Source organism: Bufo gargarizans, chromosome 3 (genome assembly GCF_014858855.1).
Source record: "Bufo gargarizans isolate SCDJY-AF-19 chromosome 3, ASM1485885v1, whole genome shotgun sequence".
Lineage (NCBI taxonomy): Eukaryota > Metazoa > Chordata > Amphibia > Anura > Bufonidae > Bufo > Bufo gargarizans.
Window position 1 is genome coordinate 49,485,977 of NC_058082.1, and position 22,300 is coordinate 49,508,276.

The 22,300-nt window shown below is 44.7% G+C and overlaps 1 protein-coding gene across 1 annotated transcript in view; it reads left to right on the forward strand.

Moving 5' to 3' along the window:
- The window catches only part of COG6 (component of oligomeric golgi complex 6), a 152,540-nt gene that overhangs the window by 120,859 nt on the left and 9,381 nt on the right, over positions 1-22,300 (forward strand). The window contains 1 exon segment of the mRNA XM_044287377.1: positions 5,463-5,542. Coding sequence (XP_044143312.1) covers positions 5,463-5,542 — 80 coding nt within the window.

Below are 22,300 nucleotides of genomic sequence, written 5' to 3' on the forward strand. Positions count from 1 at the left end.
GGAGAAATGTAATACATGAGCCAGAGAGGTAAATTTGACTTTCATATAAAAGTGGTTCTGAAAACTGTGGAACTGTATGAGCTGTCTTAGAAGGAAGATGTAGCTGCACAGAGCCCTGAGGGACACCAACAGAAAGAGGGATAAATGATGATGTGTGTGAGTGAAAGACAGTAGGTTTGGTTAGTGAGGTACGGTATAAGGAGGAGACAGTAAATGGTTGGTGAGGTACAGTATGAGGAGGAGACAGTAAAGGTTTGGCTAGTGAGGTATAGTATGGTGAGGCGACAGTAAAGGTTTGGTTTGTGAGGTACAGTATGTGGAGGAGACAACAAAGGTTTGATTGGTGATGTACAGTATGAGGAGGAGACGGTGAAGGTTTGGTTAGTGAGGTACGGTATAAGGAGGAGACAGTAAATGGTTGGTGAGGTACAGTATGAGGAGGAGACGGTAAAGGTTTGGCTAGTGAGGTATAGTATGGTGAGGCGACAGTAAAGGTTTGGTTTGTGAGGTACAGTATGTGGAGGAGACAACAAAGGTTTGATTGGTGATGTACAGTATGAGGAGGAGACGGTGAAGGTTTGGTTAGTGAGGTACGGTATAAGGAGGAGACAGTAAATGGTTGGAGTACAGTATGGGGAGGAGACAGTAAAGGTTTGGTTGGTGAGATACAGTATGAGGACGCGACAGTAAAGGTTTGGTTGGTGAGGTACGGTATAAGGAGGAGATAGTAAAGGTTTGGTTGGTGAGGTACGGTATAAGGAGGAGACAGTAAATGGTTGGAGTACAGTATGAGGACGAAACAGTAAAGGTTTGGTTGGTGAGGTACAGTATTAGGAGACAGTAACGATTTGGTTGGTGAGGGACCGTATGAGGAATTTTTAGGTTGAGGGGACTTTCTCTTGCGTTGTCGATCTTGTGAATACAAAGTAGTCAGCTACTTTTCTGTGTAAATTTACTGTGACGGCATGTGTAGAAGCTGGGTGTGTTCATGCTGTGGTTCATTTTATTTAGTAACCAACACATAATTATACGTTTACCAGGATATAAACAGCACGTTACATGCCCATCAGCCAATACTGATACACTGCTTCACCTCTGCCCCTTCCACTCCTTCCTCTGCGTGTACAGATGTAATGCTCTGGCTCTTCAGGCTCAGTCTCTAAATGGAAGTTGTCTACAGTGGCACTGACATGGCTGGAGTGTGACATAAATAGTGTCTAGACGCTGGAGCTGGTGGTGGTGCCAGTTCAATAAGTAGCCCCTGTAGTGGTAACCACTAACCCTCTTGTCTGCTGTGTGTCGCTGTATATAATTATTGCAGTAACAAGACCTGGGGGGGGCAATAAAAATATTCTAACAGGGACTTGTTTTCTCCTACTGTTCTTTCATTCCACATCTTAAAGTTGTTGTATTGTTTAGGTGTTCCAGAAATACACTGAATTATGTTTAGTTCATAGCTTAAAGGGGGCTGTCCAGTTTTATTATGTTAATCGGCTATCCACAGGATAGAGGATCAAATCCATGTCGCACTCTTCTTTGATGCTGAAAGTAGGGTTCCCACCCCGTCATCAGTGAATACATAAACTTCAGCATGGAAGATTTAATGAGATCAATGGTGACTTTTTATTTACAGTATCAGCGGCTGTTGCATGACATTTCGACCAAAACCGGGCTTCTTCAGAATAAGGGCTGCAAAAAATACAGATGACGTCCGTGTGCATTCTGTATTTTGCAGAACGGAACAGCTGGCCTCTAATAGAACAGTCCTCTCCTTGTCAGTAATGCGGAAAGTAATAGGACATGTTCAAATTTTTGGCGGAATAGACATATGGAAACGAAATGCGCACGGAGTGACTTCTGTTTTTTTTTTTTTGGGCTGACCCATTGAAATAAATAGTTCCGCATACGGTCCGCACAAAGAAAAAGCAAAACGGACACAGAAAGAAAATACGTTCGTGTGCATGAGCCCTAATGCTGCTTCAGAGAAAGAGGAAGAATGGAGGACAAGCACTGTAGGGAACAGCGTGTGTAGCTACATGCGTTCCTAGAACGAATGGAGACAAGTCCGCTCTTTCTGCATGAGGCAGGCTTCATAGAAGTCTATGTGAGTGTCTTGATTCTGTCCTGAGCAACAAGGAGAGGGAGCGTGCTATGCACATGCTTCTCTTCCCTCGTTCTTGGTGGGGGTCTCAGCGCTCAGACACCCACCAATATAAACTTTTTATATGTCGCTATGATATATCAAACGTTTTTTGAAATGTTAGTGACACTTTAACCACTACAGGACCGCCGCAAACAGGGATGCGTCTTTGCGGCGGCCCTGTAATTCCTCCTGGACGCGCCGGCGTGTCATCTCACGAGACGCGAGATTTCCTGTGAACGCGCGCACACAGGCGCGCGCGTTCACAGGATTGACCAGTAAGCAAATGGATCTACAGCCTGCCAGCAGCGATCATTCGCTGGCAGGCTGTAGATGCGTTTTTTTTGTTTTTTTTTAACCCCTAAAGGTATATTAGACACTGTTTTGATAACAGCCTCTAATATACCTGCTACCTGGTCCTCTGGTGGTCCCTTTTACTTAGATCGACCACCAGAGGACACAGGCAGCTCTGTAAAGTAGCACCAAACACCACTACACTACACCTTCCCCCCCTGTCACTTATTAACTCCCTAATCACCCCATATAGACTCCCTGATCACCCCCCTGTCATTGATTACCCCCCTGGAAGGCTCCATTCAGATGTCCGTATATGTTTTGCGGATCCGCGGTGTCCGTGTTTAGCGGATCCATGGATCCGCGGATCCGCAAAACACATACGGACGTCTGAATGGAGCCTTAAAGGGGGGTGATCAATGACAGGGGGGTGATCACCCCTTATAGACTCCCTGATCACCCCCCTGTCATTGATTACCCCCTGTAAGGATCCATTCAGACATTTTTTTGGCACAAGTTAGCGGAAATTTATATATTTTTTTTCTTACAAAGTCTCATATTCCACTAACTTGTGACAAAAAATAAAATCTCACATGTACTCACCATACCCCCCACAGAATCCAAATGCGTACATTTTTTTTAGACATTTATATTCCAGACTTCTTCTCACGCTTTAGGGCCCCTAAAATGCCAGGGCAGTATAAATACCCCACATGTGACCCCATTTTGGAAAGAAGACACCCCAAGGTATTCGCTGAGGGGCATATTGATTCCATAAAAGATTTAACTTTTTGTCCCAAGTTAGCGGAAAGGGAGACTTTGTGAGAAAAAAAACCCCAACAATTTCCGCTAACTTGTGCCAAAAAAAAAATCTTCTATGAACTCGCCATGCCCCTCATTGAATACCTTGGGCTGTCTTCTTTCCAAAATGGGGTCACATGTGGGGTATTTATACTGCCCTTGCATTTTAGGGGCCCCAAAGCGTGAGAAGAAGTCTGGGATCCAAATGTCTAAAAATGCCCTCCTAAAAGGAATTTGGGCATCTTGGCTGCAAAAAAGTGTCACACATGTGATATCGCCGTACTCAGGAGAAGTTGGGCAATGTGTTTTGGGGTGTCATTTTTACATATACCCATGCTGGGTGAGAGAAATATCTCTCTATAATAACAACTTTGTATACAAAAAAATGGGAAAAGTTGACTTTTAGAGAGATATTTCTCTCACCCAGCATGGGTATATGTAAAAATACACCCCAAAACACATTGCCTAACTTCTCCTGAGTATGGCGATACCACATGTGACACTTTTTTGCAGCCGAGGTGGGCAAAGGGGCCCACATTCTAAAGGGCACCTTTAGGATTTCACAGGGTGGATTTCAAACTACTTCTCACGCATTAGGGCCCCTAAAATGCTAAGGCAGTATAACTACCCCACAACTGACCCCATTTTGGAAAGAAGACACCCCAAGCTATTCCGTGAGGGGCATGGCGAGTTCCTAGAATTTTTAATTTTTTGTCACAAGTTAGCGGAAAATGATTATTTTTTTTTATTTTTTTTCTTACAAAGTCTCATATTCCACTAACTTGTGACAAAAAATAAAAACTTCCATGAACTCAATATGCCCATCGCGAAATACCTTGGGGTGTCTTCTTTCCAAAATGGGGTCACTTGTGGGGTATTTATACTGCCTTAGCATTTTAGGGGCCCTAATGCGTGAGAAGTAGTTTGAAATCAAAATGTGTAAAAAAATGCCCTGTAAAATCCTAAAGGTGCTCTTTGGAATGTGGGCCCCTTTGCCCACCTAGGCTGCAAAAAAGTGTCACACATGTGGTATCGCCGTACTCAGGAGAAGTTGGGCAATGTGTTTTGGGGGGTCATTTTACATATACCCATGCTGGGTGAGATAAATATCTTGCTCAAATGCCAACTTTGTATAAAAAAAATGGGAAAAGTTGTCTTTTGCCAAGATATTTCTCTCACCCAGCATGGGTATATGTAAAAATACACCCCAGAACACATTTACCAACTTCTCCTGAGTATGGCGATACCACATGTGTGACACTTTTTTTTGCAGCCTAGGTGGGCAAAGGGGCCCACATTCCAAAGAGCACCTTTAGGATTTCACAGGGCATTTTTTACACATTTTGATTTCAAACTACTTCTCGCGCATTAGGGCCCCTAAAATGTCAGGGCAGTATAACTACCCCACAAGTGACCCCATTTTGGAAAGAAGACACCCCAAGGTATTTCGTGATGGGTATAGTGAGTTCATGGAAGTTTTTATTTTTTGTCACAAGTTAGTGGAATATGAGACTTTGTAAGGAAAAATAAAATAAAAAATCATCATATTCCACTAACTTGTGACAAAAATAAAAAAGTTCTATGAACTCACTATGCCGATCAGCAAATACCTTAGGGTGTCTACTTTCCGAAATGGGGTTATTTGTGGGGGTTTTCTACTGTCTGGGCATTGTAGAACCTCAGGAAACATGACAGGTGCTCAAAGTCAGAGCTGCTTCAAAAAGCGGAAATTCACATTTTTGTACCATAGTTTGTAAACGCTATAACTTTTACCGAAACCCTTTTTTTTTTTTTTTTTACCCAAACATTTTTTTTATCAAAGACATGTAGAACAATATATTTAGAGAAAAATTTATATAGAAATGTATTTAAAAAAAATAATAATTTACAACTGAAAGTGAAAAATGTCATTTTTTGCAAAAATTTCGATTAATAACAAAAAAAGTAAAAATGTCAGCAGCAATGAAATGCCACCAAATGAAAGCTCTATTAGTGAGAAGAAAAGGAGGTAAAATTCATTTGGGTGGTAAGTTGCATGACCGAGCGATAAACGGTGAAAGTAGTGTAGTGCAGAAGTGTAAAAAGTAGCCTGGTCATTAAGGGGGTTTAAGCTAGGGGGGCTGAGGTGGTTAAGACAAATTTCCTCCATTTTTCCATAAAGCATGGCTGCTGCAGAGTAAGTGCATAGCTGTATGTCATGTACATTTACTGTATGTCTTGTCTTTAGGTTCAGTTTGACCGCTATCTGGCAGCTCCAGACAATCTGCAAATGCCACAGCTGAATTTCTTCCTAAGTGCAGCAGTGAAGTAAGTGACATTTTAATCTAATGTATAAGTTTTATGTAAGTAGAGTCTACCATGGAGTCAGAGCTTTTTACATGAGGGCATTTATCACATACACTGAGTGCTAAAAAATGGAATGTAGAAAAGCACTCTATGAACTCCCCTGAATTTAGGAAGGAGGTGCAGAATTCCATGTGATACATATAACAGCACGATCGGATACATTTCTTGAATGGCTCAACACACTTTTAGAAGAAAAACATCTGAAATAAATTTGTTTTCTTAAAATAAATTCTTCTGGAAATTAGAATTTCAGGTCTGTCTTGAAATGTTAGTCCCATCCTATGGCATATCGCTAGGATATGCCCTAACACAATCTTCCTCCACATCAGTCCTCAGGGCCCACCTGGAGGCCATGATTTCAGAATATTAAATCGCCTGCTCAATACTAAGGAAATCCAGACTGGCAGGTAGGTCCTGAGGACTGGAGTTGGGTTAACTTCATTAACAATCTAGCCTCCGTACTACTGTAAAATGTATGGGCTCTGCGGAGGTCTTTGGGATCTTGCTGCAAATATCATGAGACTTGCTTCGTCTTGCATCTTTGACGTGTCACTTCAGTTATGCAAAAAAATTACAATGTCAAAATCTGAAGCTGAACTCGCCTTCGTTAATGAGGCACAAAGCAGAGTTCAGCCTCGGATTTTGACATTGTAATTTATTTGCATAACTGAAGTGTCACGTCAAAGACGCAAGACGAAGCAAGTCTAATGATATTTGCAGCAAGATCGCAGAGCCCATATATTTTACGATAGTACAGAGGTTATATTGTTATTGACACTAAGGCCAGCTATCACCTATATATAGATAACACAGGATCCACTATTCACAACAGGTGATAGGACAGCTTATCTACTCCCTCCTTACCTCTGCATCGGTCACACAGCATGCCTCATAGAAGTTGATGAGTCTCCTCCTGTTCTTTGAATAGCCACATGAGCCATAGTCACAATGAACAGGAAGTCTTGACATATTTTAGGCTTAGCGGCCAGTGTGAGAGCTGCATGATTTTAGCATTTATTTTTTATATACAGATAGGTATGAGCGGCATAGGCAATATTCTTTTCGCAAATTTTTTGCATAATATTCGCAATAAATTTGTGAATTCTAGAATTTTTGATCTCCAATCATTATTTTTGTGATTGCGCAAATCGTCAATGATGCGCATATTTTTTGCGCAATACGTGAATTTTTACATTTTATCAGGTCTGAGTAGATATTACTGATTGGTGCACTAAGTATTGTTGTGACATCACAGCACTATGTCTGTAGCTTGTATGTATGGACAGCAGAGAAACAGTAATTCCTATCACACTACCTAACACCCTGCACTGAAACCTGTCAGCTACACTATATCACTAGCTAACCTACACTGACTATCTCACACTAACTATCTGTATTATATATATGAGCTAACTAACTATCTAATGTAATGACACAGCAAAGCATGGAGCACAGCAATGTCACTGCTGTCTCTCTCAGAACTGAAAAAAAAACTACAGAAAATGGCTGCTGACGAGTTTCTTATATAGTAAGGGGTCGGCAACTTTCCTATTGGTTGCTAGGGATGTTGCTAACCTCAGATAATGACATTGCAGCCTTCTCATTGGCCCACAAGCAGGAAGGGAGGTTACTGATGAAAAGAAAATCAAGAATATTTGCGATTACGAATATATATCACCATATTCTACATCTTAGTGAATTCCCGTAGTGCCGATATTCGCGATAAAAATTAGCAATTAGAATATTTGCGATCAACACTAATAGGGATATGGAAAATTAACTCGGGAATAGAGCCTCAGATCAGCATAACAAAAACTGTGCATTAATCAGGTCAACCACAGCTATGTGTCTATGGAAACCGTTTGATAGAGAGGTCGTTGGTAATGGATTCCCTTTAACTATTTGATTTAGGCTATGCCCACACCTGCATAGGGGGTTCTCTTAGGGGCCCTCAATACAGTGCGCAGCTGTTATCCCCTTTAAAACGACGGGCACCGCACTGGCACTTTGTCGTAGTTTGTGTTTGATAGAAACCATGATGTAGAGGTGAACAGAGTCTAAGGGCTGTTTCACACGATCGGATGCCGTGCGTGGCATCTGCTCCGTGAAAGAGTGCCAAGACCCGATGCAGACTGCAGAGGCACGGAGCAGTAACATGACTGATAATGCTCCGTGCCTCTCTGTGATCTCTTTACTACGAAATCACAGTGACGACTTTATCTCACAGAGAGGCACGGAGCATTATCAATCATGTTAATGCTCCGTGCCTCTGCAGTCTGCATCGGGTCTTGGCACTCTTTCACGGAGCGGATGCCACGAACGGCATCCGCTCGTGTGAAACAGCCCTAACCTGTTAGTGTCATTTTGGAGTCTGTCAATACGTCTAAGGACTAAATACAGTAAAGTGTCTCCTTTAGTAAAGCCTTCAGGCTGATACTGATGTATGGATAGTGTATTTCTAGATGGCTTCTATGTATTGTTGTCTAGCAGGGCCACATTGGGTGAATCATTGAACACACTGACATCGGACAGTACATAAGGGGTTTATCTTCCCTTAACTCGATTATTATTCTCTTTTTTGTAAACAATTCTGCGTCTTTCCCCTGAAAACCGGACTCGTCTGCGTGTAATACATCCAGCCCACCCCGCGGCTGCAACCTTTGGAGCTCATATACTCGGTAGTTACCTGCTGCTTAATGGATTGAGTGTCTCAGCGTGGCTTTAATGGGCTCCGCCAGTTGATCTAGTGGGAAATAAAGACGTATATGGTTTAAAAGCATTGTTCAAAGGATAATCGCTCATGTTTAACAGCGTGGCTGGGGAGAAGAGTGCTCCGCATTAGAGCCAGGTAATTAAATTCTTCCTCATGGTTTACAGGAGCAGGCTTTCAGACTGTACCGCTTTTATGAACATTACTGGAGAATAGAAATGTCTATCCTGTGTTTTCTGTAGCTGGCTAAATGTGTGCTTTAGGGTGTGTTCACATATGCGGTCAGAAACTCCTAAATATATTACAGCAGCAGCAAAGTGAATGGCATTTACCAAGCCCCACGGTGCGTATTGTAAATGAACACCATGTGAATTTATCCATCACCCTTTGCAATTCATAGGGCGAGTTCCACGATAATCCACAGCAAAATCTACAACAATTCAGCATGGAACTCATGCTGATTTTGAAGCAGATTCACTGGCGAATTTACGTCCTGCGTGGACGTACAGCTGCGACGATAACATGCATATGATCATGACACTTGCCCTTTCGCGATGGGAGCTTCTCTGTATGGAAATGAGACATGTGATCCTGGAGTACAGCAGTCAAGTGAGCGTGTTTTCTGTGGATCAGTTTCATTGTGAATCCACATTAGAATGGGATCTGAGTGATCTGAGCGACTTCATGCAAGGAATGGTCATCAGCTCTAGACCTACTGGGGCCAGTATTTCAAAAACCGTCCCCCTAGTTTGTTGTCTCTTTTATGCAGCGTTGACGAGTATATATTGAGAATAGTGTGATCAAGCCAAAAACATCCAACAAATGGCAATCCTGTGGATGCAAACAACTCTTCAGTGGATGGGTCCAAGGGTGATGTCAGGAATTGTTCTGATGAACAGAAGGTGCACATTGCAGCTGAACACAATGTTGGTGCTCCAAGCAACGTATCAAAATCCACTACTCGTTTCTTGGCCTGGATCGACTACAACAGCAGACAACCAGTTCCATCTAAGAAAAACTGAAAGGCAAGACTCCAGTGATCAGAAGAGCATGAAATTGGATCACTGAGCAGTGGACAAACATTGCCTGGTTTGATGAATCCAAATTTCTGTCTCACCATGCTGATGGAAGGGTCAGCAGTTGGCACAAGCAGCATGAATCAATGAGTCCTTCCTATCGGGTAGTGCGGACTGGTGAACTAATGGTGTTTGGAAGGTTTTCTTGGCACAACCTGGGATACCTGTGGATGGACTTTTGGACTGTAGGACTTACCTAAGCACTGTTCATCTCTTTATGGCAGCTATTTACCCGGTGGCAGAAGGGCACTTTCAGCAGGACAGTGCACCATGCCACAAGGGTCGTGTATTGGTTCCAGCAACATGACAGCAAGTGCTTCCCTGGCCTTCACCATCCCCAGATCTTAATCCTTTACAACAGGCATGGCCAACATGTAGCTCTCCAGCTGTTGTAAAACTACAACTCCCACAATGCCCTGCTGCAGGCTGATAGCTGTAGGCAGTCTGAGCATGCTGGGAGTTGTAGTTTTGCAACAGCTGGCGAGCCTCAGGTTGGCCATGCCTGCTTTACAACATCTCTGGGGTGAGGTGGACTGGGCTGTTTAGAGCATGTCAGTACCTCTATATAATCTACGGTTACTTGCAAGAAGATGTCCTGGGGTTCTGACGGCCAGTGGAGGGCCAATGCACTACTAGATCAGTGTATCTAATAAAGAGGTGTCTTGGATAAACAACCCTCTTATAGTTAGCACCAACTATACACTTGGTTTTCTCTGGTTACCCTGCCGGTATTAGCATATGTGTTTCTGCACCTGCATGGACATGTAAGAGCTGAGCCCCTGCCCTATGCTGCACAGCTGCATGAAAGACTAACCTAAGGCCCTTTGACGTGACACTTCAGGTTTGTGACCACTGTAAAAAGGCATATTGGCGGTTACGAACGGGAAATCTACAGTAAGTGAACTTAACCCAACTACATCTGATGGGAGTTTGTTCCAAGCCTGAACTGCTCTTTCGGTGAAAAAATATTTTCTGATGTTGGTTCTGACTAGAGATGAGCGAATCGGCAAGATTAGTTTTGTTTCGTGAAGAACAGCTCAGGAAAGATGGCCGCCCCCATAATAATGTTCAGGAAACAGACTACAAACATCTGCAATAAGAAAATTCAAGCTAATTAGTAAAAAATAATGTGTGTTGCTATCTGGTTTTTACCAGCAGAAAAAAAATTCGGTGACCCATGTCCCCCTTTGACATCTATCTTCAAGGCTGTATAGAGTAAGTGTCTCCTAAAATGTTTTATGCTTCAGACCCTCCACCATTTTTGTAGCCCACTTTTGCACCTGTTCCATTTTATCTATATCTCTTTGTAGGTGGGATCTCCAGAACTGTTCTCAGTATTCCAGATATAGTCTTACTAACGCTCTTTACAGCGGCATCACAATCTCTCTCTTCGTACTGCTTATACCTCTAGCTATGCAGCCAAACATCCGGCCTGCTTTCCCAGCTGACACTGTGCACTCTTTTTTAAGCTGTTTGATATCAGGACCACTAGATCCTTCTCTTCTGAAGTCCCATCTAATGTGACAGTCATTTAGAGGTCTCGCATAGACCCAATATTTTATTTACATTGCGACATTTATGGGACATTTCCGGTTTCCGTGAGCTCTCACATATAGAACTTGTACCACGTTCTCAGACATTTCTGTACTTCCCATATAACCCAGCTCGATTGTCTACAAAGTATGGGCCCTGCAGTGTTCTAAATTGGGGCAGAGATGATCTGTAACGTGATCTGTGTGCATTTACCGAACTAAATGACTCCTAAGCGCACAAAGTGATTTCACAGCAGTTGCAGATCTGTAAGAGACATTTGTGATGTCTACACTTAAATTCTGTCGGTTTATTCCACGGATAGCTGATGTAAATGATTATTACATAATTGAGCTTTTATGTTATTTGACGCAGTTTTAGCTCTTGGAGCTATACCCATAATGCAGCTTAATGCTCGTACTTCCTTCATGTTATAGTCTGTATTTGCCGTCTGGTGTTCTGCGGTGAAACATTGGTGTCGGGGGTAAATTTAGTTTAACTAGAAACAGTTTTGCCTTCTTTTAGACACAACAGTTTTTCTTTTATTTTTGTGCAGTTGTGTGAGCTGTATCAGACCCGCGCTGGCATTGTTGAGTCTTCCGAAGAGGTTGAAAGGTTATTTTGACTTAAAGGATGTGCGCCAAAACACTTTACATTTTATGTGCACATTAGAATACTATGATACAGTAGGAGTTATTGTATCTACATGGCATATTAGAAGGAGCTCATGTATTTACTTATCATGCTCATGCCTGAGATTGGCATGCTTTAGTATTGATGTGCTGCCCCCCCCCCCCACCATTTATGATCATCTGATACCTTATGGCTGGCTTCTCCAGTGCCAGATAATGGGATAACATTGGGAAGTTCAGACTTTGCATAAAGCTTACATTTTAAAGGGGTTGTCCTATGACTAATGTAAAAAAGTGAAAACCATTTATCATATAGTACATGACAATTGTGGGATTTTACTAGTCTATGACGTAAAGTCATGATTTTATGAAAGACACGGAGGCGGGTATTGCTATAACTTCCTTTACTGACAACCACAGCAGCAAAGAAAAAATGAAGATATTAACATATTGCCATGGTAACCGTCCCTCCCCACACAGTAGACCCTATATAATGTCCAACAGTCTCCACAACTTCCTCTTTCTTGGCGAATGCCACCTCGATCAGCAACGACTCCTGGAACCCTCACACGGAGACCTCAGGAAAAAACTGGAAAATCCTCAAAACGGAACACCGGAGAGACCACGACCGGAACCATCCATGGAACCTGAAGGCCAACAAAACGAGTCCTCCTGCAAACGGAACAGCCGAACTGGAAAGGTAAACAGACCACACAGGATCCCCTGGAAGCACCTCACCAGGCAAGTCAACCTGCAAGAAACAAAAGTGCATGAAAGGAAAACGCTCCATACCAATGAACAATCGCCACCTGTAACTCAATCAAAAGTCATTAACATGAATCAGTCAAACGACACAGTATCAATTAAATAAGCAATGAGCAATAATCCAAGGGAGGGAAAACATCAAGGGAGGGCAATACTCGCCTCCATGTCTTTCATAAAATCATGACTTTACGTCATAGACTAGTAAAATCCCACAATTTTATTTCAAGACACGGAGGCTTCCTATTGCAAGTTCAAAGCTGCACAACCATTGAAGAAAAAACATGAGTAGGTCGAAAGTAAAACTCTTTAAAGGTCGAAACTCGAGACCAGTCGGCGATCCTCATAATGTCTTCCAAGCGAGCCCCCGACACCAACATAGAAGTAGAAGCCGCGCTTCTAGTGGAATGAGCGGTGAAAACGGAGGTATCAACCCCTGCCAAAGACATACACCACTTGACCCAACGAGCCAAAGTGGGAGTAGCGACCGGAGCAAAAGGACGCCGGTAAGAGAGAAACAACTGATAACTCTCAGACGACCTATGGCCAGAGGTACGAGTCTCATACTCTTGGAGACAAGCAACCGGACAAAGGTTAGGAACGGAAGGGAAACTGGGATAAGACACAGAGCGGATGTGGGTCTTGGTACGGCGGGAAATATTGAAAGTAACCCCATCCGGGGAAAAAGACCTGGCATCGACATCCAAAGCCCTGACATCAGAGACCCTCTTGCAAGAAACAAGGCAAAGGAGGGTAACCAACTTGGCAGAAAGTTGGCGAAGATAAAGGAGAGAATTAGATGGCCAAGCCGCGAAAAGATCCAACACCAAGGAGACATCCCAGGTGGAAGAAAAACGTGGCCGAGGAGGGCGCGACAGACGGGAACCCTTGAGAAGGCGACAAACCAGAGGGTGTTGCCCGGCAGGCCGACCCTCGAAGCCCAGATGGAAGGAAGAAATCGCAGACCGATAAAGGTTGATGGTTCGGTATGCCTTACCTGCCTCGAACAAAGAAGTCAAAAACTCTAACGTCAGAGACAGGGGCTGAGCGGGGATCCACACACCGTGTGACGCACCAACCAGTCCAAGCTCGCCAGGCCGCTCTATAGGCCCTTCTGGTGCCAGGAGCCCACGACTGCTCCAAGAGTCTTCTAGCAGCGTCCGAAAGCTCCTCGCCCTGTCCGAAACGCCTGATATCCTGCAAGCCAGCAGACGGAGGGAGCCCTCCAGTAACAGCGGATGTTGTGCGCCTGCAGAGTCCAAAAGAAGGTCCGGAAAATCCGGCAGAAACAACGGCGGCAGGATGAGAAGGTCCATCAGGTGAGGGAACCATGACTGGGAGGTCCAGAACGGCACAACCAACACCAACTCCGCCTGTTGCCAGCGCACCTGGGTCAGGACCCGAGGAATCATCGCAAATGGCGGAAATGCGTAGAGTAGAGGTCCGTGCCAATCCTGCAGGAACGCGTCCACAGCCTCTGCGTCTGGATCGGACGCCAACTGAAGAAACGCGGCAACTGGGTGTTCAGCCGGGACGCAAACAGGTCTATACAGAACAGACCCCAGAGTGATGAGATATGAGAGAACACCCGACCATCTAACCTCCAATCGCTGCCATCTCTGAGATATCGAGAGCTCCAGTCCGCTTGGACGTTCTGAAGGCCGGGGAGATACTCCGCTACCACCGTCACCTGTTGATTGAGACAAAAGGACCAGAACTCCTTGGCCAAATGTGATAACATGCTCGAATGCGTACCTCCCATGGAGTTGACATATCGGACAGCCGACACGTGGTCCATGCGAAGACGAATGCAGGCCCTGGCACTGTGCTTGGCAAAACTGCGGACAGCAAAAGAGCCGGCCAGGAGCTCCAGGGCGTTGATATGGAGTGAGGCCTCCTCCTGAGACCAAGGACCTCCAGTGGAAATGCCGTCGCAGTGGGCCCCCCACCCGAGGAGGCTGGCGTCGGAGTCGATCGTGAAATCCGGACGAGGACCGCAGATCGCTTTCCCATTCCATGCCTGAAGGTTCGAAATCCACCAGCGCAGCTCGTCCCGCGTCTCGGGATCCAGCGAGATCGAATCTGCGTACGAAGTCCCGGTCTGTAGGTGTGCATGCTTCAAACGCTGAAGGGCCCTGTAGTGGAGAGGAGCCGGGAACACCGCCTGGATGGACGAGGAGAGGAGTCCTATGATCCGCGCCAGGTGGCGAAGAGTAATCTGTTGTGCGGCCAGCGTCTTGCGTAGCTCCTTGCGTATGTCTCGGATCTTCGTCAGAGGCAGGCTGAGGGTTTCCATGACGGAGTCCACCGAAAAACCGAGGAACTCCATAACTCTGGACGGTTCCAGGGACGACTTCTCGTGGTTGATGAGGAAACCTAGACGGGATAGAAGATTCATAGTCACCTGCAACTGCGAGCGGAGGAGAGCGGGGTCTTGGGCCATAAGAAGGAGGTCGTCCAGGTAGATGATTAACCGGATGCCGCGACTGCGGAGCCAAGCTACCACGGGGCACATGACCATGGTGAAACACCAGGGGGCTGAAGACAAACCGAAGGGAAGGCAAGTGAAACGCCAAACCTGATCCTTCCATAAGAAACGGAGGAGATCCCTGGATGTCCTCTCGACCGGGACCGTGAGGTAGGCATCCTTCAAGTCTAACTTCACCATCCAATCCCCCTGAAGGAGGAGATCCCTGAGTAGGTGAATCCCCTCCATCTTGAAGTGCCTGTAACGTACAAACCTGTTTAGCGGCTTGAGGTTTATGACGGGACGCATTTGCCCCCCTTTCTTTCGCACCAAGAAAATACTGCTGAGCAGACCTACCGAAGGGTAAGGTACCAACTCGATTGCGCCCTTGAGATAAAGGTCTGAGAGCTCCTTGTCTATGGCTAGTGAGGCCGGTCCTGACGTGGGAACAGGAGGGGGAGCAGGGAGATGATAAGGGGACTGAACCAGTTCTATCTGGAAACCCCGGATAGTTGTTAAAACCCAGCTGTCCGACGTGATTGATTCCCAGGCATGAGAAAAAAGTCGGAGTCTGCCCCCTACACGAACTGGAGAAGAAAACAGACGAGGAACACTTACCAAGGGGACGACGGAAACCGGAACCTCCTCTGAACGGTCTTCGGGTAGGAGCACCTCGGGACGGGAAGAAATTCTGCGAAGGCCTTGAGTCCTGGAAGGAGGACCGTTGAGTGAAAGGTCTCTGACCATAGGAGCCTCTGCCCGAGCCTCGGGCATGGAAGGAGGAGCGGCCGGCAGATCGGCCCCTGAAATTGCCGGCCCGTGAGGAAAAACGGCCCTGGAATACCTTCCTCATGGAAGACTGAGCCTTGTCAAGGGACTGTAAAGGCTCCAACAAATTTCCCCATGTCCTTAATAAAAGAGTCCCCAAACAGGAGACCCTGAGCCCCGCTACTAGCTTCAGTGAGGGACAAATTAACCAACTTGGGCTCAATTTTGAACAAAATAGCCTTACGGCGTTCAATAGACAGGGAACTGTTGACGTTGCCCGCTATACAGATGGCCCTCTGGATCCACCCACGGAGGTCCTCCGGATCCACAGAGGTGTTAGACTCTCTGGCTATCTCTGCCATGTCAAAAATCTTGGCCAATGGGCCGAAAATATCCAGGAGTTTGTCCTGGCATGCTTTCAAGGCCGACTCGAGGCCCTTCCTGGGGTTCCACCCCGACTTGGATAAAAATTGGACCATTTTTGGGTCCACTGACGGGGTCTCACACACCTTATTCGCCATGATGGGTCTGGGGCACTCTGCCTTCATCTTATTGCGTGCCTCTTTTGATAGAGGGCAACGGACCCGAGCCTCCAGGTATTGTGCCACATGGTCCAGGGGGAACCATTCTGAAGACCTAGGGTGGTGGAGATGGTCGGGGTCAAAAAGGGGGTCCCCAAGGGGGTCGGTCAGGCCGCCCGAAGGACCCTGTATAGCGTCCGAAGACGACGCGCCCAGAGGCGTAGAGTTAGGAGCCGAATCCAAGTCGGCGGGGCCAGAATCGGACGGCTCGTCCTCAGGGAAATCCATGTCCTCAAATCTCACCTCCTCATCAGAGCCGACATCAGAGTCGATCTCATTTTCAGGGTGCGTTCTCGCACACTTCCAACTCCGTGCCCGTTCTGTCCGGCGGGATGAGGCTCTTTTGCGCGATAACGCGCTCTCTTGGGTGGCATTGGTCTCACCAGTCAAAGTGGTTCTGGAGGTATGAGGTACAGGTAAGTCAGCCTGCAATGTGTCACTAGAGACACCAGGACGTGCTGAGAGGGCATCGGATATGGACCTGGTCAGGGTACTGGTAACGGTCCCCATAGCAGCCATAATGGCCTCAGACACTGACCGCTGAAAGGCCTCAGCGGAGAATGCGGACTCAGCGGGTGCAGGAGCAGGAGAAGAGACCTGCGCGTCTCTCTGACTCCAGGGGATGCTCAGTATGGGACATGATCGCAGTAGTAAAATTGTCACCCTCCCAGGGAAGTACGACCAATGGGCCAATCGATGGGTCACTCAAAAGGGAGGGGTGCAACAACTACAGCTACCTAACGACAGTGGCACACAGAGGGTAGTCACCCAGACAGTGTGCAAGGAGCGGCGCGAAACGGAGCAAGCCGAGGTGGAAGTGGGCGTGGCTAGCACGATGGAAAGAAAAACAGCACTAGGGGAATGGAAGGAAAAGACCACAAGAAAATGGCCGCCGCGAGATCCCAGGAGGCCGAAATCTCACGGGAATACGGCTCCAGCACCAGACACCGGCTGGAAGCAGAGAAAAGAGGGCGGTAAGCGGCAAAACAACCCATTCGCCACCAGAGTAAGAGAGGGGAACGGGGGGAAGACTGAGATCACGCAGGGGAGAAGGCGATAAGAGGGTAAGCCAAACGGCCCCCGACCCTGCCCCCAGAAGGGAGACAGGAGCGGGAGGCACAGGGGGAGACCAGGGGCGACCGCAGGCAAAACCTGTGGAAGTAAAAACCTAAAGGGAAAAATCGAAATAGAAACGGAATAGAAAAACGAAATACCCCTGCGACAAAAGGAATATTAACCCAAACAGAAATACAAACGAAACTACAACACCTATAGTAAATGCTGCAAGAACAGCTAGAGTACTTAGCTTGTGGCAGCAGCAAAGAAAGAGGAAGTTGTGGAGACTGTTGGACATTATATAGGGTCTACTGTGTGGGGAGGGACGGTTACCATGGCAATATGTTAATATCTTCATTTTTTCTTTGCTGCTGTGGTTGTCAGTAAAGGAAGTTATAGCAATACCCGCCTCCGTGTCTTGAAATAAAATCTCTTTCTAACAAAGCTAGAACCAGTCCTGTACCTCACATAGATCTCCACATTCATTGCTCTTCTGGATAAATATCAAGCTGCAGCTCGGGGGGCGTGTCCATGCTCTCCCAATTACAGCTCAGGAGGCAGTTGAAGGATGAAACTGAGCATGTGCGGCCATGTCAGTGAGCAGGTCAAAGAAATAAGGAAAAAAACAAACAGCAGATGGTGTTATACAGAAACATTTTATTAAATAACTCAGTGGGTATGCTAAATTTTTAATTACATGCAATTACAAAAGAATACACATCCAGGTGCTGGTTTCAAAACTGTAGAATATTTTTTTGTGGGACAACCCCTTTTAAATGATGTATCTGTCTTGTGCTTGTAATTAGGGCTTTATCACTTGCCCATCTATATCCTTTCTGAATATTTCCTGTTGGAAATTATTAGGTATAGACAGAAATAATGATAAAGTTGTAATTTTGCATTAAAGTGAATGATGCAGTAAAAAGCAATAAATATAGTTTTAATAGATTTACATATTTATCCTTTTTATCTCCTCCATATTCACGTGGAAGTTTTGAAATCTGATTTAAGCTCTTAATAACTGTATCTGTTATCAATATGATAACAATGCGCTGATTAGATGGGATGGAGCTTGTTATCTGCCGCACTGGGCAATCCCTCTGATGATAGGGGTGAAACCAGTGTCCGCATGTCACTGCCTTCCAACCATAAAGTCATCAAGATGGTACTGAACAATTCTGATTTTGTATTGATTCAAAAAAATGTTAAAAATTTGTAAGGGTATAAGGGTGAGATCCTCTGATGATTGCCAGAGAGCAGAGATTACATCAGCACTGTACAGAGGCTGTCGTCACTCAGTCCTTGCCCCCATTTGGGCCCATGTCAAAGGAAGCCAAATGTATATTTTAGAACAACCTAATAAAACCTTTGCAAAAATGGGAAGAACATACCAGCTTGGGGCAGGTTTTATCTTTGGTCACATTCAAACCCACAACCCCAGTGCTGCAAGGCAACAGTGATAACCATTTTGCCAACTTTCCTTCCTGCCCTATGCTATACATTTACAGCACTCGCATGGAGAGCTTATGCCATCTGTGGGAGGAGCAGACTGTAAAATATTGAGGTACTCTATCTGCAATAGTTGCTAGTGCAAATCCTGTTTTACCCCCTTAGATGTCGCAGTTAATAGTGACCTCACCATCTAAGTGGTTAGACAGAGAAAAGGGGCTCTCCTTCCCCCACAACACAATCAGAGTGGCCAGTAGGTTGCTATAGCTAGCCAGAAACCTAAGAATGGCCTGCCACATAGAGAAGCCTGTTAGGGTCTAATAGGCTGTCTGTCAGCATAATAAACAAAAATACCAGTAAAAAAGACAAAGTAAAATCCAGTTTAACAATAAAATGTAAATTTAATATGGAAACATAGTATACAGAATTTATATCTGTGCATTTGTTGTGACATGTACTATAAAATTATCAGGATATTTATCCTCTATTGGTGAATGCCATAAAAAAAAAAAAAAAAACTGTTGTAGAATTCATTCCTCTCCTAAAAAAAAATTAATCAAAAGTGATAAAAAAAAAGCCATATGTACCCCCCAGAAAAGTGAAAACTACAGCTTATCCAACAAGAGTAGCCCTCATACAGCTCTGTCAATGGAAAAAAACGAAATGTTCGTTTTTAAGTGATTCATTATGCAAATATAGTAAATCCTAAAACAAACTGCATTAATTTGGTATCTCTGTAATTATATTGATCTGCAGAATAAAGTTAACTGCTTGGTAACTAAATAAAACATTGTCATAATTGCTATTTTGTTCATCCCGCATCCCAAATAATAATCAGAATGTCCCATGTACCACAAAAATTAGAAAACTTGTCCTGCGAAAAAAAAATTGAGTCCCCACAGAGTTCCACTGATAGACAAGTATTGAAAAATTATGGTTCTCAGAATATGGCATCACAAGAAGAAATTATTTTATTAGACATTTTAAAGGGCTAGACATTTACATTAGAAAGCACTTAGAGAGCCAGCTTTGATCCTCTAAATAAGAACTTATTTTACATTCCCTTTTTTTTTTTTTTTTTTTTATTTATTGGGCCTACACCATCTTGGGGGTCTCCACAAGGAGAAACTTTACTGTCCCAGACTTACATCAAAGGCCTCTCTCCCAAAAGCTCTCGGTGGATAGGTGCCTGTTTCTTATGGAAAATAATCTGGTTTGTCTTATGTTCTTGGGCTCTTTCACACTTGCGTTCTTTTCTTCCGGCATAGAATTCCGTCGTCGGGGCTCTATGCCGGAAGAATCCTGATCAGTTTTATCCTAATGCATTCTGAATGGAGTGAAATCCGTTCAGGATGTCTTCAGTTCCGGAACGGAACGTTTTTTGGCCGGAGAAAATACCGCAGCATGCAGCGCTTTTTGCTCTGGCCAAAAATCCTGAACACTTGCCGAAAGGCCGGATCCGGAATGAAAGCCTATTGAAAGGCATTGATCCGGATCCGGCCTTAAGCTAAACGTCGTTTCGGCGCATTGCCGGATCCGACGTTTAGCTTTTTCTGAATGGTTACCATGGCTGCCGGGACGCTAAAGTCCTGGCAGCCATGGTAAAGTGTAGTGGGGAGCGGGGGAGCAGTATACTTGCCGTCCGTGCAGCTCCCGGGGCGCTCCAGAGTGACGTCAGGGCGCCCCATGCGCATGGATGACGTGATCGCATGGCACGTAATCCATGCGCATGGGGCGCTCTGACGTCATTCTGGAGCGCCCCGGGAGCCGCACAGACTGTAAGTATACCGCTCCCCGCTACTACTATGGCAACCAGGACTTTAATAGCGTCCAGGACTTATTTACAAGCCATCTGAGCTATACTTTGGTCCGCTTGGTTAATGGATTAGAACTGACAAAAATGAGGTTGCAGGGTCTTCCCACCCATTATTTCCCACACTTCGGACCTTGTCTAAATTTGGTTTCCATTGTAGCTAAATACATAATTGTGTAAAAGTCAGAGTCTTGCAATTCTAGTTCGTGTGGTTTAGTGAAGAAACAAAGGGCCCCATGGCTCACAACATCAGTTGAGGTCCTTACTACTGGATTCCCACTTATGACCTGTTCCTGACAAATCATAGAAACCTCTTTTTAAAGGGGTTGTGCAGCCAGTGAATATTGATGAGCTATATCCTCAGGATAGGTCATCGGTATCTGATCGGCAGAACTCCGACTCCCAACACCCCCACCGATCAGCTGTTTGAAGAGAAGGCAGCGCTCATACGAGCACTTCTTCCTCTTTTTTTTTTATCAATTGTCTTTTTATTGACGATTTTTCCAAGAATAAACATGTACATACACAAAAGAAAACATGACTTTGGTGTACATTATTTCTCATATAAAGATACAATTGAAGTCATTTTAACAGGAAAGAGAAAATTAGCATATATCCTATTTTCGTGTATGCATATTTCCACATTGAGTAGTTTTAAAGAAGTACATACATGGTGTTTAACCATGCACAGCTATATACAGTATACTGTATGAAGGATTCAGACACACATAGGGGAATGACAAGACTCGACACACTAGGGTTGGGATGGGTAAGGTAAGGTATGGATTAGATCAACATGAGACGTCAAACACCAGGTCCCACTGCTTCCAGACCCGGTCAAACTGGTCAACTGAAGCAAGCACCGTAGCCGACATATGTTCGAGACGTCTCACTTCCAGTATACTATTTATGAGTTCAACCCGTGATGGGCAATCTACTCTTTTCCAGAATCTTGCCAACAAACGTCTAGCCGCAGTCAGGACATATAACATTAGCTTTAATAAATGTTTCTTCAAAGGTATGTGCGGAACATTTAATAAGTATATGTAAGGGTCCAATGGAAATCTTATTTCAAACAAGCTGTGTAGAATTTCCTGTACCATACTCCAGAATGGATTTAAAATCTGGCATTCCCAAAAAATATGGATATGTGATCCCACCTCCGCGTTACATCTCCAGCAACGGTCCGAAATATCAGGGTTAAACTTATGCAATAACTGGGGGGTGTGGTACCAAAACATCATTATTTTAGAAGTATTTTCTCTATGTATAGTACATGTTGATGTCATCGCAGCTCTTTGCCAAATTATCTTCCATTCCTCTACTGAAATAGAACGGTGCAAGAGCAATTCCCACTTAGACATATATAGATGACGCACAGAAGCTGGAGAGGCCGGGGAGGAAAGGAGCACATATATCTCAGATATAAGACCCCTAGTAGACTCCGAAAGTTTACATGTCTTCTCAAAAGACGTAGGGATAGATACCTGTTTTGAATGAAACAATGTAGTGAACAAATGTTGTATCTGCATATATTGATATTCAGTGACTTCCGTAAGTGACCTAGAACTTCTAAGCTCATCTAGTGAAAGTAATTGTAACGTTCTATAGTCGATCATATCCGCAAACCTAAATATCTTCTTTGAAAACCAAGGTTTAAAAATAGAGATTTGAGTTCAAACAGAAAAGATGTCATGGAGGACTTCTCAGAAACCAAGGAGAAGCGGTGTTTACAATGCTGCCATATTTTGTATGTATGCAACATTGGTCCTAATAGCTCCGGTAATTGAGCGTGTGATATTGGGGACCATAACAAAGAGTTAGGATGACAAAGAGTTAGGATGTAACGGAGCAATCCACAATTTTTCAATTTCC